The sequence below is a fragment of the Epinephelus moara genome, chromosome 13 (assembly GCF_006386435.1).
Source record: "Epinephelus moara isolate mb chromosome 13, YSFRI_EMoa_1.0, whole genome shotgun sequence".
In the NCBI taxonomy this organism is placed as follows: Eukaryota; Metazoa; Chordata; class Actinopteri; order Perciformes; family Serranidae; genus Epinephelus; species Epinephelus moara.
In genome coordinates this window covers 29,724,018-29,745,627 of record NC_065518.1, presented here as the reverse complement: position 1 = coordinate 29,745,627, position 21,610 = coordinate 29,724,018, and the positions used below count along the sequence as shown (strand labels likewise).

Genomic DNA, 21,610 nt, shown 5'->3' with positions numbered 1-21,610 from the left:
GCCTTCTCTCCTCCTTCTTTCCGACTTGCGCAGGTAGGAGGGACGGAGGTGGGAAAGAGGAGTAGCTGCGCCAGCGCGCACAGTGTGCCAAACTTGCAAAATCCGCCTGGCCACACCCAGTTGGCGAAGCGCAGGTGCGCTGCGCCTCCGCCTCGCCCGGTCTGCGAAACTAGAGGCCTATATCTTAAAATGTACCTGAGGCAGCCGACCTGCAAACAGTAAGTCTCCTAAGTAGAGGGTAACAGCAGTAACAGCGCCAGGTCACCATTGTTCAGGTATCGCTTCTCCTCTTTCAGCTCTCTCCAGCGTGTGAAAGCCGGGCCAATATTAATCCTTGTTCGAGCTCTTGTTTTATCGCTCTCCCGTTTTCTTTTCTTTGTCTCCTCAGACGACACCTTCACCTTCTTCCTTTTCTTTGTTGCTTCAGCCATGACAACCACGTCTAACTTCGTTCACCTCGGTTCGGCTACGCTACTCTAAAGAGAGGAGGGGGATATGACATTTGCCGTAAAGCAGCCAAATTTTCTAGTCCTTTTTGTGTCCGGGTTCCTACCCGAACCCCGAAACTGCATAATGCCAGTGCAAGCGAAACAGATGCTCTCAAGCAATGACGGAGGTGTCATCCAACCTATTGTGAGTTGATGTACCATCACAAGGATCTCGGATATATATTAAACAAGCATTGTGTTGCTTTAATATGCATGAGTGTCTTTAGTAATGGTTTAGATAGTAATACCATTTTCCTGCAAGCTTTGAATAGAGTTAATATTACAAGTCAAACCTCATATCCGTCTCCTTGGGAGCAAACCTGTCAACTTGTAAGTTGTCACAACAAGGAAACAGACAGGGAGTCAGACTATAATACAACATGTCAGTTACACATCAAATTTAAATTAGACCCTGCTTCATGAACATAGGTATTATATTTCTGGATTATTTCTGGATTTACCGACAAACCCCATCTGGAAGTCATTTGGTTCATCAGACAGACTTGCTGAGAGAAATCCATGCTGTCTGCGGCAGGTAGTTAGATAACCACATCCTCCTGCACTGAGCAAAAAATGTGCTGTCTAAAAGTTGCAGGACAGCAACTTTTCAGGAATTCATATAGTTTCCTCTTTAGAGATAAATGTCATATTACTGACTTCCTTCCTGCGTGGGAAACTGATACAGAAGATGCATCAGACCTGGCCCAGCAGGCACAAAGTCTGAATCTGAATCCCAACTGGCTGGACATGTGAGACCTTGGCTTGGCTGTTGCTAAATGTCAGAGCACCACTGTGTTGATGTGATCTCTGATGTGGTTGATACTTGACATGGCTTCCTTTCCTTTGGTCATTGGAGGGTTTTGTGAGGAGAGAATCTGAGTGGACATGCAGCTCAGCTATCAGCTATGATTCTTTGGTCAGAGCTGACCGAGGAGGAGTAAGTTACATGTTGTTGTATGAACGTAAATAGGCCAATCTGCTCATTAGAGTGTTTTTGGATAGTGTTTTTGCCTACACCCACACAGCTCAACTGGAAATTTGTCTGAAACTTTCCCGGCACACTTCCATGTAATGGGTGTGGTGCTTCAGACAAACTGCACACAACTGAATTGTGGCTACAATGAAATACAATTTTCTCTTTTTCTAAGTAATACTCTGTGAGAATACAGCATGAAACAAACTTGCAAGATCAAATGCAATATTTAAAGCTATGCTATTTACACTCAAAGACAGGGAATAATTGGTAACAAGAATAAAGTTTAGAGGACTTCATTAACCAGACATCCTGTGGTATCAATAAACGTCTCCTCAGAGGGGGGTTGATGAGGTAATTTAAGAATGTAGGAACTTTCAATGACGTTTAGGAGTGTTTTCAGCTGCATTTTTCATCCATCACTTCTTTTTAAACAACTTTACATAAATCTATAAATAAAATAGAACCAATTAGTCCAATACTCACTGTCCTTTTATAACCCCAGTTCCAAAAAAAAGTCTGGATGTTGTGTAAGACATAAATGAAAACAGAATGCAATGATTTGCAAATCCTCTTTTGAGCTTTATCCAATTTAATACACTACAAAGACAACATTTTTATTGTTTAAACGAATAAACTTTTTTGTAAAATATACACTCATTTTGAATCTGATGCCTGAAATATGTTCCAAAAAAGTTGGCACAGGGGCAACAAAAGACTGGGGAAGTTGGGAAATGCTCAAAAACATCGGTTTGGAACATTTCACAGTAAACTAATTGGTAACAGATTAAAGTATTATTACTAGGTTTGTAAGAGGCATCCTCATCAGGTTCAGTCATGGTCTCTTTGTGAAAAACTGTGGTCCAAACATTTAAGAACAATGTTTCTCAACAAATAATTGCCAGGAATTTAAAGGATTTTACCATCTACAATCAACAATATTATCAAAAGATTCAGAGAATCCAGAGAAATCTCTGCACGTAAGGGGCAAGGCTTGAAACCAACATCAAATGGTCGTGACCTTTGACCCCTCAAGCGACACTGCATTAAAAACCGACGAGATCATATAAAGGATATTACTACATGGCCTCCGGAACACTTTGGTTAACCACTGTTGGTAAACACAGTTTGTCACTGCATTTACAAGTGCCAGTTAAGACTCAACAGTGCAATTTGAAAGCCCTATATTAGCAACATCCAGAAATGCCGCCAACTTCTCTGGGCGTGAGCTCATCTTATATGGATTGGCACAAAGTGGAAAAGCATGCTGTGGTCTGACGAGTCCACATTTCAAATTGTTGTGTCCTCTGGGCAAAAGAGGAAAGGGACCATCCAGATTGTTACCAGCTCAAGGTTCAAAGCCAGCATCTGTGATGGTATGACAGTGTGTTAGTGCCCATGGCATCATGGTTAACTCTCACATTGTGAAGGCTTTGTTAATCCTGACAGGTACATACCAGTTTTGGGGCAACATATGCTGCCATCCAGGCAATGTCTTTTTCAGTGACGTTCTTGCTTATTTCAGCAACACAATAAGACACATTCTGCAGCTATTATAACAATGTGGCTTCATAGTAAAAGAGTGCAGGTACGGGCCTGTCTCCCATTGAAAATGTGTGGTGCATTATGGAGCACATTGAACATTCGTCAATGGAGACCCTGGACTGCTGAGCAAGAATGGGAGACAATGTCACTTTCAAAACTTCAACAATTGGTGTCCTCAGTTCCGAAAAACTTACTGAGTGTTGTTAAAAGGAAAGGTGAAGTAACACAGTGGTAAACATGCTCCTGTCCCAACCATTTTGGAACGTGTTGCAGGTGTTTATCAGTTTGAACATTAAATATCGTTGAACTGTATTCAGTTGAATACAGGTCAAAAAGGATTTACAAATCATTGCATTCTGTTTTATTCATGTTTTACATAGCTTCCCAACTTTTTTGGAGATGGGGTTGTGGCTCTATTTTGGTCTCCACCATCTCCTGAGACAAATATCTGTTTCTTTCACTGCTAAATGCTCCACTATGCTCACCAGCTATTCACTAACTTTGTTTGTCTGCTGTTTAGTGCTGGGTGGGTAGTGTACACTGGATATATCAGGGACTTGTTACTAAAAACAGTTGCCTACGTCAGGAAAAGAGGTTGATGAGAGCGGTGAGATGGAATCAAACCAGTAACATGGCTAAAACACTCCAAAGAGCTGGAGGAAACTGCAGTCAAGTGATTTTTTTTCTAACCATATGAGCCACCCCTCTCACATTAAACATAATCATGTGATCCATCATTGCAGGTTATATGAATATTGATTAGTGTGACTTTGAGATCTTGCCTTGGACAGGTTTTACTCGCATAGAAGTGGTTCCTGATTTGGGCAACACATTTCTTTGTCACAGTCTTTTGAAGGTTAAACATGTCTTGTGCTGAAATATTATAGGTTGCAATCTAAAGCTTCCTTGGCAGTGCTTGGAGATCTCTGGCTTAATTCCTTCATCCTCCCCCAACACACACACACACACACACACACACACACACACAAAGGCCCTTGGTGTCCTGTCTCCCTCCCATGTCATAATGCCCCCAGTGTGGTCTGGCAGTGTGACTGGTCGATCAATTAGTAAGCTGTCAGAGTTGCTAACTGGGCTCTTTATTCTCACCCCTTCTCTGATTATTTTCCTTTTCTTTAACAACACATCACTCTCACTCTTCTTTAGCCAAGAAAAGGTCCTTGTTGATTAAGGGAAGGTAGATGTTTAGTTTCCCATGGAAAACAGTGGAGCGCTATGTAAGTATGTCTATTTAAATTCTGCATATGCTATAGCGGTGTGCTCGTTCATGCTCTCACCTTGGTGATGTAGTACACACACTGCTGGAAGGCGAGCATGATGACCTCCTCCAGGACAGCCATTGTCTCCTCAGTGGCTGAACGGAGGCAAGACAGACGTAGCTCCAACAGGGCTGAAAATGACACACAAACATACACATATTTCTATAATGTTACTACTTTAAGCAAGAAAAGCAAATCTGTGTTGTCACGATCATGATTTCAGCTGATAAGACAGGAAACATTTGGCTTAAAAGTTGTACATAGTGCAACTTTAATTTTTCATATGGTCACATGATCATTGTATCAAAAATAGGCGACCCACCCAAGTTCTCCACCTCCTTGTTCTCGTCATCTTCCCTTCCTTCTTCATCATCCTGTCCCTGCTCTTTTCGGGTTCTCCACTCGAGAATAAGAGGCAGCTGGTACTGGATGAACTGCAGCAGCTCCAGACTGTTGGACATCCACACCACCAGGGGGCGAAGTCCTGAGATCACCCCATGATGGCTGAGAACTTGGAGGTCTTCTGGGTTTGAGCCTTCACCATTGAGACTGCAATATAGAAGAACAGGTAAGCAGTGTCGTCTGTGAACTGTGATACAAGTGATTGCTGAAGAAAAACAGTAATGTGTGCTTACACTTCAGGTTGAACTGCAGCTAAGTCCTGGGTGTGCTCCTGTGTGACAACAAAAGAAGGCTTTGCAATGAGTGCATCACATGGTACTGGTAATATTATAGCAACAAACCAAAGTGTTGTGGCTGCAGTCATTACGCATGACGCGAGACACTGAGCTATTGTATTACACTTGCAAAATAAAACACATAGCTTAAACTGTGTTTAATATAATGTTCCCAGTGCCACTCTACTCAACAAGGCAGCTCACACAACAGAACAGGGAACATGCTATCTGTCCCTCCCACCCCCAAACCAAAACATTCTACTCTAGTGAGACCTATTATTAAAATCTATGAGTGAGACGCACTGGAAGGTACGCTACGCTAAGCTGGCTCATTTGAAGATGGTTAGTAATGCCATTACTAGACTAGTATTTGAAGATCCTGCGATAACCTACAGGTCTGCTGTTTGGAGCCACTTCAGTTTTGCTGTGAATTATGAAGGCAATGGTGAGACAAAATGTTGGATAAAAACACACCAAGCCAAAGACTGAGCCACCACACAGCTGCACTCTCTTCAGTAGCTAACCCAGTGGCACAGTTACATATACGACCGCGGTCGAAGCATGAGCCACTGCACTGCGACAAACTCTCTTTAGCAGCCAAGCCAGCAGCACACACACACATATGGCTGCACAGCATAATCCCCCCTGAACCAGGGTACGAGAGCTGCCGCAAGGCTATAGCCTCGTTAGCACAAAGCACACATCCACAGCAGTGAGCAGGGTAGCCAATCAGGCCAGAAAGACTAAAAGGTATGTTAGTGATGGCTGTTAGGCTTGTGACTGTATGATTGTGGCATATAACAGAGATGTTTATTCATGTATTTATTAGACTGAAAGAGCTCAGAGAGCTCGTGGGATGTAGCAAACTCACCGCTGACACACAGTGGGTGAAAAAAACAACGCTGATACAACGCACTCTAATGTCAGTCGTAACGTAGTATTGATATAGTAGGACACAGAAATTCTGAAAAACAGCTGAACTGTCAAACTCCAGAATTTAGTACTACACAGTTTCGTCTTTTCACCTTTTCAGCAAGTATTTTATGACACCTATATTGTGTTTAAAAAGAAATCACTGATTTTGCTTTACCCAGACTTTAACAAGCCCATTTTAGCCAGGCTGTAATTCCTGCTTTGTACAACCCCCCCCCCCCCCCCCAAAAGTCCAAATTATGTTAGTTTTTATACATTTAAAATTTTAAAAATCGAGGAAATTTCTCTGGCATTCTCTTTTTTTTTTGCTGTACCAAAAACATACTGATCCGTGACACCACTGTATGGTATCGAAGTGAACCATGAATTCTGTGCACAGTTACACCCCAAGCTACGAACTATGGTGAGTCTAGGCTGACCAAACGTCCTCTTTTGCCCGGACATGTCCACTTTTCACGTCCCGTCCGGGGCGTCTGGGGGGTTTTTATAAACTGATCATAATTTCCGGTTTTCCGTGTGTTTGTGTGTGTGTGTTAGAGTGCGGCACGGGCAGCATATTTCTGTCCGAACCCGAACCGAGCCCGACATTATTTAATGACCAAAGCACTGAGTTTGTGTCACACAGTGGTTACAGGCTATTTAACAGGCCGGGCGTGCGCCGTGGGTGCTCAGCTGCGGAGAGGGAGACCTCCGTGTTTGAGACGGGAGCGGGAGGCGGGAGGTCCGACGCTTCCAGCGAGAGGAGAGGGAGAAATAAAACAAAATAAGATAAAATAGGAAAAACCTGTCTCCCTCTTTTATTTTATTTTCAGCATTTAATCAAGGCGGAGGCGGGCGGCTGGAGGTCCGAGACTTCCAGCGAGGGGAGAGGTAGAAACAAACAGCCAATGTGTGTCTGTGTGTGTTATGTTCAGGTGTTGTCACGTAAATAACAGTGCCCAAGCAATAAACAGGACAGACAATAGGATTTTATTTATTTTTACACTACATTTTCACTGAAAGCTGACCGAATCCGACCCGAGCCCGAATACAATTTATAGCTACATTTTTGACCAAACCCGGCCCGACCCGTCGGGTACCGTCGGGCTCGGATCGCCACACTCTAGTGTGTGTATGTGTCCCCTATTGGGGCCTATCTGAATTTCTGTCTTTGAGAGATATTATTTTGTAATATAACTGAATTTTCTATCCATACATATAAATTTTAAATATATTAAAATTATAAGGCATCTTTGAGTAAACTGCGAGTATCATTTAAGTAGGCTATGTCGTGGCCGGCCGAGTGTCCTCTTTTTTGGAAATCAAAATATGGTCACCCTAATGGTGACTGATGTGAAAATGCGAATGGCCCAATCTAGAGCCAGTGTTTGGTTTGTCTGCTCTGAGCCACTGTAGAAACATGGCGGTGCAATATGGCGATCTCAGAGGACAAGGACCCGCTCACTATGTAGATATAAAGGGCTCATTCTGAGATTGCAAAAACACAATTCTTATTTTCAGGTGATTATACGCTATGGGAAACCTACTCATTATATTATAGTCCATTTCTGCTGATATATCATCCTAAATCCCTAACATTAAACCTTAAATGTGTTAAAATTACATGGTGGCACCACAGAAACAATGCCAATAGAAAGTCTTATAGGATAATTTGTCGTGGTGAACACACAAATTCCCTGGTTCAACAATTTCACGCAATGAGCAGTGGTTAATGTTACAACCCCACAGGTAGCGTAAAGAGCTAGAAATTTTGTGTTGGGAGGTGGACAGGTCAAACAAACACAAGACTTTCATCTACGAGACTGCTGTTTGTGTCTTATGTGAAACCAAACTCAGCGTTAAGTTAATTTAATTTTACAGACGTAACATTACGTAGTTATGTGAAATTAAGTGATGAACTAACACCACGTTATAAGTACTTACGTTCCGTACTTTACATACGTACTAATTTTAAGGGAAGCCCTGATCTTTTTCTCAACCTAGCTACTATATTAGCTACAACATTTTCTCCTAAACCTAACCAAGTTTTTTTGGTGCGGAAACCTAACGTTTCACAACCTTTCTAGCACATAGTTTGAACACATTCCATCACCATGTAATGTGGTGATAAAAGCTTGTGTTTATATCACATATTTTTGTGAAATCTGGTTGTCTGTTGATCACGTGACAGTAATTATGGTCACACTTAAAATGTCACCATTTCAAATGGCGGTGTAACCAGGCCTATATCATTGTGCTTTGTATTGTGCTTTAGTGCTGCATGTTGCCCAAAAAATCAATCAATTCATTAATGTCTAGCAGATCTTCTATAACATCTTCCTCCTCTACAACTCACCCACATGGCACTCTGAACTCCACTTGCAATAAGCAAAAGCAGCCTGCGCAGGTGTGAGGTATGAAGACATGTGGCTGAATACCGCACACACAGACACAGCAAAAATGCAACAGTCAGTGGCGGTCTGTCTTTGACGCCGGTCCTTCCCATAGCAATTATCTCCCTGACAATGCGATCCTCGTCGTCGCTGTCATACTCCAGAGTCAGGCTGTGGCCTTCGGGTGATTTTAAAAAGGGAAGACCTCTGTTTGAGGACTGTTTGTTGCTTGAGCTCTCGAAGTCAGTGCAAGCTATGATGCAGGTGTTGCAGAGGATCATTTCTCTTGTATGGCTTGTAGTGGCAGAAGTGGTGTGACCCAGCATCCAGGGGACAGCAGTCACACCGGTTTCAGGAGCAGCATCATTCACTTCCTTCATTTCCAAGACAGAAGCAAGAATTAGGATTTATATTTAAGTTTATTTGTTCTCAAGTAAGGAATTTGGAAACAAAAAAAGATTTTACCAGGTAGAAATAATACAGTAGATACTTCACACAATCTGCCCTCACCTTCCTGTCTCTCTTGTTTGCCACTCTTACCTTGTGTGTCAAAGCAAAGGGATCCTTGAAAAGAAACAGGTAGTGCTGTCCCAACCCGATGACATCACCAGGATTTAGCTGCACTTCTTTTCTCAGCACCTCGCCATTCCTCGTCACCATGGCGTTTTGACAAGGACTGAGCATGGTGGGGCTGCCAACGCCATGGCGGTGGAAAAAGCAGTGTCTCTGAAGTATGTCAGTGGCAAAGAGAATGATGTCAGGCTTTGACCCGTCTTCATGAGCAGTTTGCCGACCAAAGGCAATGTTTGGCGCAGCAAGTAGGTAGATGACAAAGTCCTGAGTGCAGAGAAAAATTCTAAGTTACCACAAAATCTGCAACAATTGAGTGGATATTCTCCATTCTTTTGATTTCATCTCAAACTTATTGTGTCCAATGTTACATATTCTCCTTTTGATTTTCTATTGATATGTCAATATTGGTTGATATGAGTCATGTTTCTGGCCACCTGATGAATCTAAGTCCAATATTCACTCTCCTTTTAGCTGTGGTCTGTTAGTATTAGTTCCACCAGCAGCTACGTCACAACAGTCTCTCCCAGTGAAAGCAGTCTGATCATGTGGAGGTATTAGAATTCTTGATCCAAGCCCGATTAGACAAACAATCTTTTATTAATCACAGTGAGTGGCAGGCACAATGTGCAGGGATTATTATGTTTGACATTCCCCTTGTGATGCCCGTCTATTCCAACAGGACAGATTTAACAAGCTGAATTAATTCACAGATAAACTCCCTAAACCTCGTTCACAATAGTATTTCTCGTGGTAGATGATTATATGCTCTTTTTGGGAAAACAACTGTGACGCAGAGTCAAAATCACAGCATGTGAGAATTAGCCTCTGTGTGTGTGCATGCCATTAAAACCATGTGTAATCAGCCAGGAAGCAGTGCCAGGGGTGTCTTTTTCTGTTTCCTGATCAGTGTTTTGACACACGGCTTTTCGACGTACTGTTCAGTGACCTTTCGCGTAATGATTCTCCCTCTGACTCTCTCTTTATCCTGAGAAAACATGCTGTTAGGGCTGCAGCCCTGAAGAGTTTGACACCAGTAAAGGGCATAACACAGTACTCCACTGAGCTCTTTGAATGTAATACAATGCACATGTGAACATTTTGTAAAGAACCAAAATCAGCCTGCATGCATGTGAGTAGTTTCTGTAAGAGGTGGTGGAGGTGGAATTCACTGTTTGGTAAAGCTCACCTCTGTTAGCCTACTGTAGCTAAACCTGTTGAACTTATCCAGTTTACAATAACAAGGACAGAATATTTGTAATATTTGAAACAATGGGTAATTAATTTTAGGCACAAGTAGATAAAAACAGCCTCTCATTTCTAACTGACGACTGTTGACTTTAGTGGGGAAAATGATGACTGGCAGATTTTTTTCAGCTTTAGTTAGCTAATTAAACTAATGTTAACATCATGAAATGGTTAAAAAGGCCATCTCTGGCTTACTTTTTTAAAATTTCCGCCTTTAAAAACAAGAATCCTGTAAAGTGATTGCATGTACAGTAGCCTATGTATGGCTACATACATGTAATCATGCTAAAAGACTTAAGCTAAAGCTAAAGCTACATCTCCCAGGCAAAATATCAGCATCCTCACAGTTAATGATCCATGTAGAAGACACAGAGATAAAGAAACAGCATTATTCTTGTATTGCAGTGTAAAGCTAGTTACTCCAGAAGAAAAAAAAATCACAGTGAATCAAGATCACAATTCTAACATATCCCTGTTTGGTCACATACTTGCATACTATTCAACCAGTACATTTTACTCCGTGTTACAAGAGAAAATGTCTTTTAGGATGACAGCTCTCTGATGTGTCAAATGTCGCGCTATCTCGGTTATCGTTGGCTGGGGCTGCTCAAGTAACTTCCTAAATCTGATAAAGAACTGTTAACTAACTAATAGCATCCAGGACAAGCTTTCACAAAGTGAGAAGATACTATATGATGAAAACTGAATATGCTGTTCTTGCTGACAATGAATGGGGCTTTTTTTAACATAATCTGTAAGCATTCAAACTAAATTGTATTTGGTTAATGATGCACTCTGTGCCCTGGGGAGAAATGCTGAGTTACTGCTATGACCTGAAGACCCAGCCTTAAAACTTCATCCCCCCATCCTTTCTTCCCTCTACCTTCATCCATGCATCCCTAATCCTTCATCTCTTTATCACTTCATAACTCATCCTCTCATGCTTCATCCCTTGAACCCTCATTCATATATCATCCTTCATTCATTGACCAGCATCCTCTCATCTCTCACCCCTCATCCTTTTATCCCACATCCCATCATCCCTTAATCCTCATCCCTTCATTCTTCCCTCCAGACCTTTACTCCATCATATGCAATAAACTATTTTAAATCTTTATCTTTATTGCCGTGGTCTTTGTTAGTAAAATCATCAGTTATAAAAAACATGTAAACTGCATTGTTAAGACGGACAAGTGAAGCATTAGCTGGGTAATATCACGTGATTGACTTTACATGGAGCTAAAGTTAATACCAAAACATCTTAAATGTTCGCTGAATGTGCTTTTGTCTGTATATGAGTCAAAATAATTCATAAATAATCTTTTAAAAGTGTAGATTTTTACAGTAAGCTAGCTCTGGCTCCATTAAATTTAATAACGCTAATGCTAACGAAGCACGGCAAGCTTATTGCTAATGTGCTTGGTTTAAAAGGAAAACAACTGATGCTTTGAGATGGCCATCAGAGATGGCAGAGGTATGATCATATCATCCTATCTGAGTTGTAACAGGTGGTGTGTTTAACATGTTTTATTTCCTAGTTGCTCCAGGAAAGAGGATTAGCGTACTATTGCGCCCATAATTTACATAAGGTATCATGGTGGCTAGGAATAAGGTGGACAGAGAGAAGGCCAGCCAGAGGTAGACAAAACACTTTGTCTTTACAGTTGACAACAGTTACTTAATTTGTCCACAGTTGACCCAGATTTTGAGAGTAAAATGATTTTAACTGCAGATTGTGTTTTCAGTTTTTTCAACACTGTTATCTTTAGCTGCCAGCCGCCAGCACACCTAACAGAATTTTAAGCTTGGTGACTTGACATTTCTTGCCCAGATGCACCTTGGGATTGTAGTTAACATAAGCTTCGACCAAAATAGCTCCCCCAACTTCCCAACTCTAATGCCGAGTGTGTGTGTGTGAATGAGATACCTGTGTGAGGCTGCAGCCTTGCAGCAGCAGCAGGTATGGACAGTCATGAGGAGGGTGAATGGAGTACTGTGTGGTGTTATCGTCGCTGCTCTCCGTCTCCTCCCTCTCTGACTCCTCTCCTTCGCGCTCGCCTCTTGGCCTTGACGGACAGAGGGTCTCTGTTTTGGCCTGCGACCCGCTGTCCCCCTCGGTGGGAACCACGAGGCTATGAATGTGATTCTGTCTGGGGCTTGTTTTCAGGCACTCGTAACTCTGCACTGGAGTTTGATTCAGACTCTCGCTTCGTTCCTTGTGACATGTATCACGATCTGTGTCCTGGTTGGTCTCTGTGTCTGAATCTAACAGGTCCATCTCACTTTTGCTCCTCCACAGTTTGTGGCCTCGCCCCATGGTCCTCTCTAAGAGGGTGGAGGTCACTCTGGAGCGGCTCTTCTGCAGCTTTCGAGCCTGGGCATTGATTCCTAGTAGGGAGACGAATAAACAAAACAGTTAGAATTGATTAAAAACTGCTGTCAAAATGTGTGCAAGCTGAGCTGCTATTTACATGGGTAATGGAACATAGTGATAGGGCAACACCCGTTTTTTTCCTGCAGTAAGGTGAGGTGTTGGTGAGCATGTGTGTGTTCGGTCATTTGTACATCGTGTGTTTGTGCCAGAGTCAACACAGAGAAGCCCCATACAGGAAACAGACCTCAGTGGAAAGACAGACACAGCTCATGGAAAAATAAAAAGTTCACCCACTCAGCAGGCATCCACAAGCTGACACCGATAGAAGGCTATCACAAGCTGCACCATTCATAAAAACAAAACACAAAACTGACACCATGACCACAGCTGTGTCAACCACAGCTGTGGCCTCCAGTAAAAATGACAGTGAGCGGTCCACCCTGCACATTTACAGTGCCATAAAGTATCCAGTGTCTACAGAACGTTCTGTGTATTATTCTGACGCATCATTCTTTGTAAAAATCACTGGATAAGATCATTTGCTGTGTAAAGTTTTTATGGCATTATGTTAAAACAGTAAAGAAAGGGTGTGTCACTGGTAGGAGTTTAATTGAATCACATGGTGTCTGTGATGTTCATCAAATTAAAACTTCTGACTTTTTTAATGGAAGCAAGAAAGAAAAATAGGTCCAAATTTGTAACAGAAATTGAAAAGAAAGGAAAAAAAGGAATCGTAGACCTATTAAAATATAGTTTGGTCTGTGTGGCTTGGCTGATTTTCACTGGAAAACCGGCGTGCCAATAAACCACATTTTTACTGTGAGAACTCTAAAACTGGCTTTAATACTGACAATGCTTCATTTAATGGTGCAAACTTTTATTCCAGGACATGCAGACACCCTGAATAAGGACGCTGTAAAATGCTGATGACCCCGAGGCTACTGTCAGACACTGTACCAGCAGTGATGGTGTCTTTGTCTTTGGATATCTTCTCCTCTACTGAGCTTCTCCTCTGGATTTCGAACCGTCTCGCCAGGCCTTCTCTAGGTTTCCATAGTGACTGCAGGAGGAGGGGCTTCTCATTGTCGCTCACCACTCGGAACCCTTCCGTCCTCCACCGATGTTCTCCAGTGGAGCCGATGGTGTCGCACAGAACATAGGACTCTGCTTCCTCCTTGCCCAGGCCATACCTAGAGATGAGATTGTCAACATATTATCATCATAATGATAAAACTAGCTGGATAAAATTATTTTAGCACTCCAAAGGTGTGCTTTTGGAAACTCTTGGTTTCTTGCATTATAAATCACAATTGATAACATTGTCTATTTAAAGCTCCTATATGTAGGATTTTAAAATTTCAGACATGTCTACTCTTCCATAACCCCAAAGCATCCAACGTAGTGATAATGAACTGGATCTCTTGAAAGCAACAGAGAATCAACTACTTTTCACCAACTGGGTGCGGTTACATGATGGCTTCTCATTCAGAATAAAATAAATCTGAATGAAATCATTTGGAATTAAAGTTTTTCCAGGTAGTTTATGGGTCCATGTCATTGGTCCGACAGCCCATTGGTCCGACATCCCATTAGTCCGACGGTCCACGGTGCTGAACGGCTCCAGGCGGGCGTATTTCTACCTTGATGGTGCGCCGCGACCGGCTCTAGGTCAGCTGGGAAAGGCTTGAGGCGAAGCAGGCTCACGGCTTATGTGTTTGTCACTTTCTTTTTCATTTTAACCCACACCATGATCTTTTCCTAACCCTAACCAAGTGGTTTTTGTGCCTAAACCTAACCAGACCTTAACCACAGGGCACCATGATGATTTCGGAACAACAGGACTTCGGAACAATGGGTTTAATATGGTCGGAACAATGGGATGTCGGACCAATCGGCTGTCGGACCAATGGGCAGTTCCCGTAGTTTACATGGGAAATATTCATTCATTGAGGGTTTACATGGGAGATCAGTTTAACCGCCTTTATTTGGGTCTGCGCAAGGTTTGGGGCAGGGAAGGTTTCTGATTGGATAGGGGGCGGGGCAGATGTTACGTGTTTACGTTTACCGGAAGAAAACACTGTAGTCCTCGCTCCGGATAACGATGCTTGACATCGCCATTCTTAGTGCCTTTTTCGGGCTTGTTTTGCTTATATTCTTGAAGCAGCAGTATGACAACAACCTTGTTCTGCTAATGCTTCATTTGTTGAGGAGGAGAAGGGAGGTAGAAGGTCGAAGAAGGGAGATAGAAGACCGTGCTGTGGCGAATGGAAACTGGTGAGTGCAACAAGTCCGACTGCTCTATCTCAGCCCGTTGCTATGCACGCTGTATACGTCATCGTGCCAGAAGGGCAAGGAAACGAGCATGCACAGACAGAACGGAATGGCTGGAATCGGGTAGGAGGTGTATACAAGACAGAAAAATTCTTCCATTCGGGTTCTGAAAAGGAATATTCCACCCCTGTGCACCCAATTAGATTTTCTTTTGGGTTGGCTGTTTTCATTCGGGTTGAGGTGTTTACAAGGAGCATTTCTATTCGGGTAGGGCTTCCAACCCGAATGCAAAAGGAATGCATGGCTCCATGTAAACGCACATACTGTCTCATTTTCCTTCATACATATAATACATTTTCCATAATTTTGAAATATTTGAAAGCAGCTACGTAACAATTCAACACATTGGGGGTAGTTTTAAAAGACAAAGCTGGAAAACACACCCTTGCTCAGTTCAATACACTTAGCCAACACACCATGTTCTCTCTCTCAACTCGTCCAATATGGCAGCTTGGTCAGTGGCACTATGCTTCAAACTGTAACACTCTAGATACCTCTCTAGCATCAGTTTCGGACGCTGAGGGATGGTGTGTCATTATATGCTTTTTAGATGCTACAGTGTCTTTTAAAAATAAACTTCTGTGTTCTTTGTTTCTGCTACTACTTTAGGTTTTACTGCTTGATTAGGTGTAGAAAAAAAGATCATGGTTTGGGTTAAAACAAGTATATTTGTTACGTAAATTCATTACACAAGTAACTTAGCCAGTATATCTCGTGACATACTTGATGCGGCGTACGTGATCTGTGTCACGTGACATTAACTACGTTATGCACCTAAAACAAAAACTTAGCGCTGACATTTGGTTTCACAAGGGACACAAACAGCAGTCTCTTTGGTCAGTGTTCTGTGTTTGCTTGACCCAACCACCATGGGTTTTCATTTGCGATAACTGAAAGCCTGGTCTGTCCGTTTAAGGACGCTGAAAGGGTGCCTTGTGTGTCTAAATCATGTGCAAAATGCCACTGACCAAGCTGTCATATTTGATGCCCTGGGGATAAGAATGGGTTATACTGAGTTCATGACTCTTCTCAAGGTGTTCTCACAAATTTCTTGTATGTTTTCCCATGAAAAGCAATGCACAAAATTTGTACATCCCATGTATTTTGAAAGGCTGGGATCATGTGAACCACACGCTGACCGGAGTAAATAAGGAAGCAGTCTCGAGCGCTTGTAAAGAGGCAGGTTGGGGTGGTGGATGGGTCACAAGAAAATTGACTCTCACCTGGGACTTTCCCCTGAGTTGTGTGTTCAGATCCATGTAAACCTTGAGTCATTTTAATGTACGTCCTCACCATGTTAAACCTCCATAACTTTACTTGCCTAAAGCTAACCTCCATAACTTTATGTTAATTATGTAACTGTGCGTTAAGAACGTAACTGGCCATCATATAAATATATTAATATTCACTTTTTTAAGCTCTGGTTTGCTCTTAACCAACACTAAATTGGAAATGTCTGGCTCTTTAGCTACAGTGTACTCAATTTTATTCACCGTCTGCTATTTGGCGTTATGCTGGTTGCTAACAATAGATTTATCAGTGGTTTTTGTTGCCTGCTGCTGCTGGAAGTGAGAGTGATGAGAGCTGTGAGAGTGAACCAAAACAGCAACGTTGTGGACTATTAATGAGCTCAAAAATGCTAAAGTGCTCCACAGAGCTGTGGGGGAACTGCAGAATCGGGTGATAGTCTTTGAGTTTATCACTACATGCAACCTCTCTCACATTATACATAATCATTTGATCCATTATTGATGTAAAAATATTTATTATAGCAGCTTTAATATAAAACCCTCCAATATGCAAACATGCTGACTGATAGAGGGTTGTTTTCACAGTTTCTTGGAATCGAAGTAACTTCTTATCACATTAGACCTGTACACAGTACAGAAATGAATTTACCCAGAGTTATAATGTTGCTATGTGCTTAATGTATTTGCTAACCCATTACTAAATATGAGAGCTAGTAATGATTGAGCTAAATGTCACTGCCATAGCGTAAATTTTCACTGAAGGAAAAGAAAAATGATTTACTCTTTCCTCTACAAGCTGAATACCACTGGTATTAATCATTCCATTATGTTTTTGGCTGAAACATAAGCAACGACTGACAGACATTCACTCTCTGGAGAGGCCGCCTCAGAGCCCCGGCCGACACTGGCTGTCTTTCACACAAATCTGAGGTTTGCTTCAGACCTTTTCAGGCCTATTAAATAAACTATTTGGCACAGGCACACACTGTGTGAACTGTACTGCGATTATAATAAACAGAATAACGGGTCAGGTCAACTCTGTTCATCTGAAATATACTAATCACAACAACATGAACATGCCCTGCTTTTATCAGTGGCCAAAGTTTTGCGCATCAGGGACTGTTCTGACTGCTTTCATATACACATGATGTAGCACAGAGGTATATTAGAGCAGAGGAAGCATGTGGATGGACATATTTCAACTCACACTTTGTAGACACATAAGGTAATACAAAGCAGACACATATGGCTGGCAGACGCACACACACACACACACACACACACACACACACACACACACACACACATAGATAGTACATGGCCTTACCGTTCAAGGGCCTCTTTGACGAGCTCTTTAGCACTAGAGTGTGTGGTGGCCAGGACGCTCTTATAGTGAGCTCCCTCACATATTTCATTTCCAAAGATCTTCAGGATTCCTGGAGCTGTTATCTGATTGGAGAGCTCAGATGGGTCGTCCACTCTTAAAGCATCTGCAGAGATCACTGTGTGACACGACACAAAAACATAGGGAGGAAGTTTTAGTGCTGGGTCTCAGATGTGGTTCATTAGCATTGTTGGCAGAGTTACCATTTACCATAAACCCAGTGAGACAATCATAAAATATACACTATGCCTAAATATGTGCAGTGCACTACTTTGGTAGCTTGTATACAGTAAACCTATGGTCTGTACTAGTAGGAATTTATGGAATACGTACACTGACTGATGTCAGTTGAGCAGTTATCACACTATTATGCATTTGTAACTTGGGCTGGGCAATATATTCATATTATATCAGTACTGTAATATAAGACTAGATATTATCTTAGAATTTAGATTTCATAATATCTTAAGTGTTGTGTTTTCCTGGGTTTAAAGGCTGCATTACAGTAAAGTGATGTAATTTTCTGAACTTACCAGACTGCTGTAGCTGTTCTATTATTTACCTTTACCCACGCAGTCATTATATCCACATTACTGATGATTATATTTAAAAAATCTCAGTGTGTAAATATTTTGTGAAAGCAACAATAGTCAACCTTTCAATAACAGCTCAGTATTACATATTGAAGTATTTGGTCAAAAATATCATGGTATTTGATTTTCTCGCCCTGCTTGGGGGTCTGCAAAACATATTTGAGCTTTATAATGAAGGTAACACAGCCTATTCCGTCTAAATTAGCCTATCAACATTACTAATGAGTCTAAATATATATTAATATGTTCTACCATACGGTGGCTACTCTTTGGTGGGCTATTTATGATTATTTGGTTCTTAAACTTTGCAACATTGGTGATGAAAGTAAACAAATCTGTCCACGAACTACTTGACACTCGTTTCCTTTTTTCTTTTTCCTTTTTTTTTTCTCATTTTTTGGAGATGGAATCCATAGCTAGCTTAGCTGGGGAAACTCAGGACCAGCCATCGCTACTGATGTTTAGTGGAAGAAACACCAGGCCATAAACATATGAACCACATTTTAGCTGACAAAATGTTAAAACATTTTTTTATCCAGTGTATACACTTTTTTTTTTTTTTTTTTTTTTTTGTTACAGTTGAGGAATCTAAGTATCGTTTTCAGCCTACAATGATAAATAATCAAATTAAAATGTTAAAAAAATAACATTTTTCATTTCCATATAATTTCTAAAAAGCTTCATGTGGCTCTGGAGCTGTGGGTTGGAGCACATGTAGCGGTGACACATATCTGAGGTTTACCTAAACACTGAAATACAATTTAACACCTGTCACTTGTCTCAATGATGGTTTTGTTTGTTTACCCTAATTAAAGCCCCAGTCAGATATGTAGCATTGCACTCTCATAAAGTTGGGGAACTCACAAGAGACATTTAAAAAAACAAAAAAAAAGGACATAATTGAAGCAGCAAAGGGTCTAGAAGGATTCAGCTGATAGCATCTTTTGTTGGATTAGACTCTCTGTGCCAGTTAGAAACCCACCTCCAAGCCCATGTCCTCACTTACTAATGGAGGCTTCTGTTTTAAATTTGTAGTCTCTACGACTAAACTGAGATCATCCTAATGACATCATCATGGTTATTCAGACAGCTCCTCCAAAACAACATAAGACATCATACAACTGTATTTAAAGACAACTCTGTGTGACCAACAAACAGACCTTAATGTGTAAAATCGATGGCTTCTTTTAAAGTACACTATGCAGGAAGTGTCAGCTGTTTGTAAACAGTATTACCAGTGAAAGTGAAAGCCAACCCCAGCTTTGCCCACAGTTTTGTCTCATCATAGTTGCTTTTTTTATGTCACAATGCTTGCCGATTTTTGTAGCTTCCTCTTGGATGCCTGCTACGTACAGTCTGGCATCTGGTCACTACCCTTTTATAAAGTCCCGCCCTAAACTGTGCCCAGGAACGTCCCGACCACAGTAAAATGAGAAGACAAAAGAAATACCAGCAGAGAGCAGCATCTCTGCACACACTTCTAGTGGGTCATAATTAAAAATTGAAAGAAATTACTTTTGTCCTTTTATCCTGCATAGCATACCTTTAAAGTAATGTCTTAAAATGAAAGCAGCAATGATTTTTTAAAGTTAAAATGACACAGAAATAGAGAGAAATATAAATTCTCTGTTACATACTGCTTTCCTTCCTGGACAGGGAGGACCTGATGCCTGCTGTCAGCGCCATGGAGCCTGAGGTGGAGGTGGGGCCGCGGAGGAAGACACCTGAGAGGCGGTTGGTTTGGCGACGGATGCGGCTCTTGCTGGGCTGTCTGATGGCTGCACCCTCTACTGACCTGCTAGTGGATGAACTGCAAGTGGATGGAGCTGATCTGGTGAACAGAGGACAAGGATGGGGTCCTTGATCAAGACACTGAATCACCTCTGACTTAGACCCCTTGTGAAAAGAGCAGTAAGACAGATAGGAGGGACCAACAGAGCCTCTTCCCATCATGTGAACAAAGGATAGCAGAAGAAGATAGAACACAGTGAGGAACTACAACTGATGCAACAGCAAAGGATAAAGTATAAATAAGAAAAGACAAGAAAAAGAAAGTCCTAAGCAGAGGGAGAAAAGTCACACAAAATGAGCAAAACAAATTCTACAAACATGCACTTAAACACCAATGAAGATTACGCCCATAAACCTACATCACAAAGTCCTATCACCACGCTACAATGCAGCTTATATACATACATGTCTGTCTGGAGCACAATGCCGTCCAGTCTCCTTCACCTCTCTCAGCTCTCTCAGAACATTAATGAAATAATGAAGTGTTGTTTTACTTCTGACCAAGCCTGTAAGCTTCTTATCACTGCGGTTCAAAGGTTCTCTGCTGTTACACCACCACTTGGGTAAAAGAGATTTAAGATTTCAGATAATAGTGTTGGTTCAACCGTCTGACGTCTGTGGTGGTAGGAGTGAAAGTGCCATGATGGAATGTGATGGCACACGTGCACATTACACAGCTGTATTTAGAGGTCAGTGAGTATTTAATAGTATTTCCTGTTGTGCTGAAAAAAAGTGCATTCATTCAGTAATGTATGACTTCAAATGTGCTATGAGGTCAGGTTATTCCATCAAATCATTCTCTGCTCCCCCTTAACTAAATAAAACATTCAACTGTCTGATTTACCCTTAAAACTAGACTGTGTAAGAAGAGAATGGCACATTCTCTTAAAATGAGAAGCAGCAAGGGTGACAAAGATTTTTCCAGTCAACACAGTCCTCATAAATGTCTTAGAATTCATGTCTACAAAGTGTTAAAGCTGCTCATACTCACTGCTGAGAGCCATCACTTGTCTTCCTCCCCAACTTGACAAACCGCCTCTTAGCTGAGGCTGCAGGTAACCCCGGTGGTCTCGGTGGGAGAGAACGCAGCTCCTCAGAGGAAAACTTCATCTGATTCATTCCTGACTGATGGCCTTGGCTGTTCCTGCTCGACTTAAACTGTTCCAGATAATTTGAAACGAACACAACTGGTTCCTATCATGTCCCATGAGCCTGCGATGCACATAGATCGCTCTGCTTCATTCCTGGGATGTTTCATCCAGGACAGGCGTCACAAAGCCGTTCAGCTGCCGCTTCATTTTACGCACTCCGGAACAGGCGCTGCAGATGTTTCCAGCTCTCATCCAGCTGTTGGGACTGCCGGAGCAGCTGGGCTGTGCAGTCCAACGACGAGTTGCAGCTTTTCTTCACAATGTTTCTGTGACGCTCCACGCTGGATGGGTAAAAGTAGTTGACTGAGAGCAGGTCAGAAAGTGGACAGATCTGAACACTTAACGGGCAGCTGGAGGAGGCAGCTTGTTTCAAATTCACATCGAACCCGCTCTCCAGATGTGCGTCGACAGCGCAACTGCTCGGAGATGCCAAGTGCGCACACCCGCCCACCCACACCAAAACTTTCAAAATAAAATCCTCACAGCAGAACGCATTTCATCATTTCTTTCCAACTCCAAAGCCAATAATCTAATATTTCAACACTGCTCTATTTAATCAAAACTCTTGGTAGAGTTTGCACTTCAGCTCTAATACAAATCAACCCATGGCAGAGAAACGGTCCTCCTGTGCGACATGAACCGAGTGAACCAGA

General features: G+C 41.9%; 1 protein-coding gene across 1 annotated transcript in view; it reads right to left on the bottom strand.

The window, feature by feature from the left end:
- The window catches only part of LOC126400077 (ras-associating and dilute domain-containing protein-like), a 39,746-nt gene extending 18,526 nt beyond the window's left edge, over positions 1 to 21,220 (bottom strand). Inside the window, exons 1-10 of the mRNA XM_050060511.1 lie at positions 20,798 to 21,220; positions 19,653 to 19,846; positions 17,366 to 17,540; positions 13,415 to 13,647; positions 12,011 to 12,471; positions 8,806 to 9,102; positions 8,229 to 8,639; positions 4,919 to 4,956; positions 4,606 to 4,832; positions 4,302 to 4,414 (exon numbers count right to left, since the gene is read on the bottom strand). Of these exons, the coding sequence (XP_049916468.1) occupies positions 4,302 to 4,414; positions 4,606 to 4,832; positions 4,919 to 4,956; positions 8,229 to 8,639; positions 8,806 to 9,102; positions 12,011 to 12,471; positions 13,415 to 13,647; positions 17,366 to 17,540; positions 19,653 to 19,846; positions 20,798 to 20,925 (2,277 nt within the window). The 5' untranslated portion in view covers positions 20,926 to 21,220. The remainder of the gene's footprint in view (positions 1 to 4,301; positions 4,415 to 4,605; positions 4,833 to 4,918; positions 4,957 to 8,228; positions 8,640 to 8,805; positions 9,103 to 12,010; positions 12,472 to 13,414; positions 13,648 to 17,365; positions 17,541 to 19,652; positions 19,847 to 20,797) is intronic.
- Between the last annotated feature and the right edge of the window lie 390 nt (positions 21,221 to 21,610).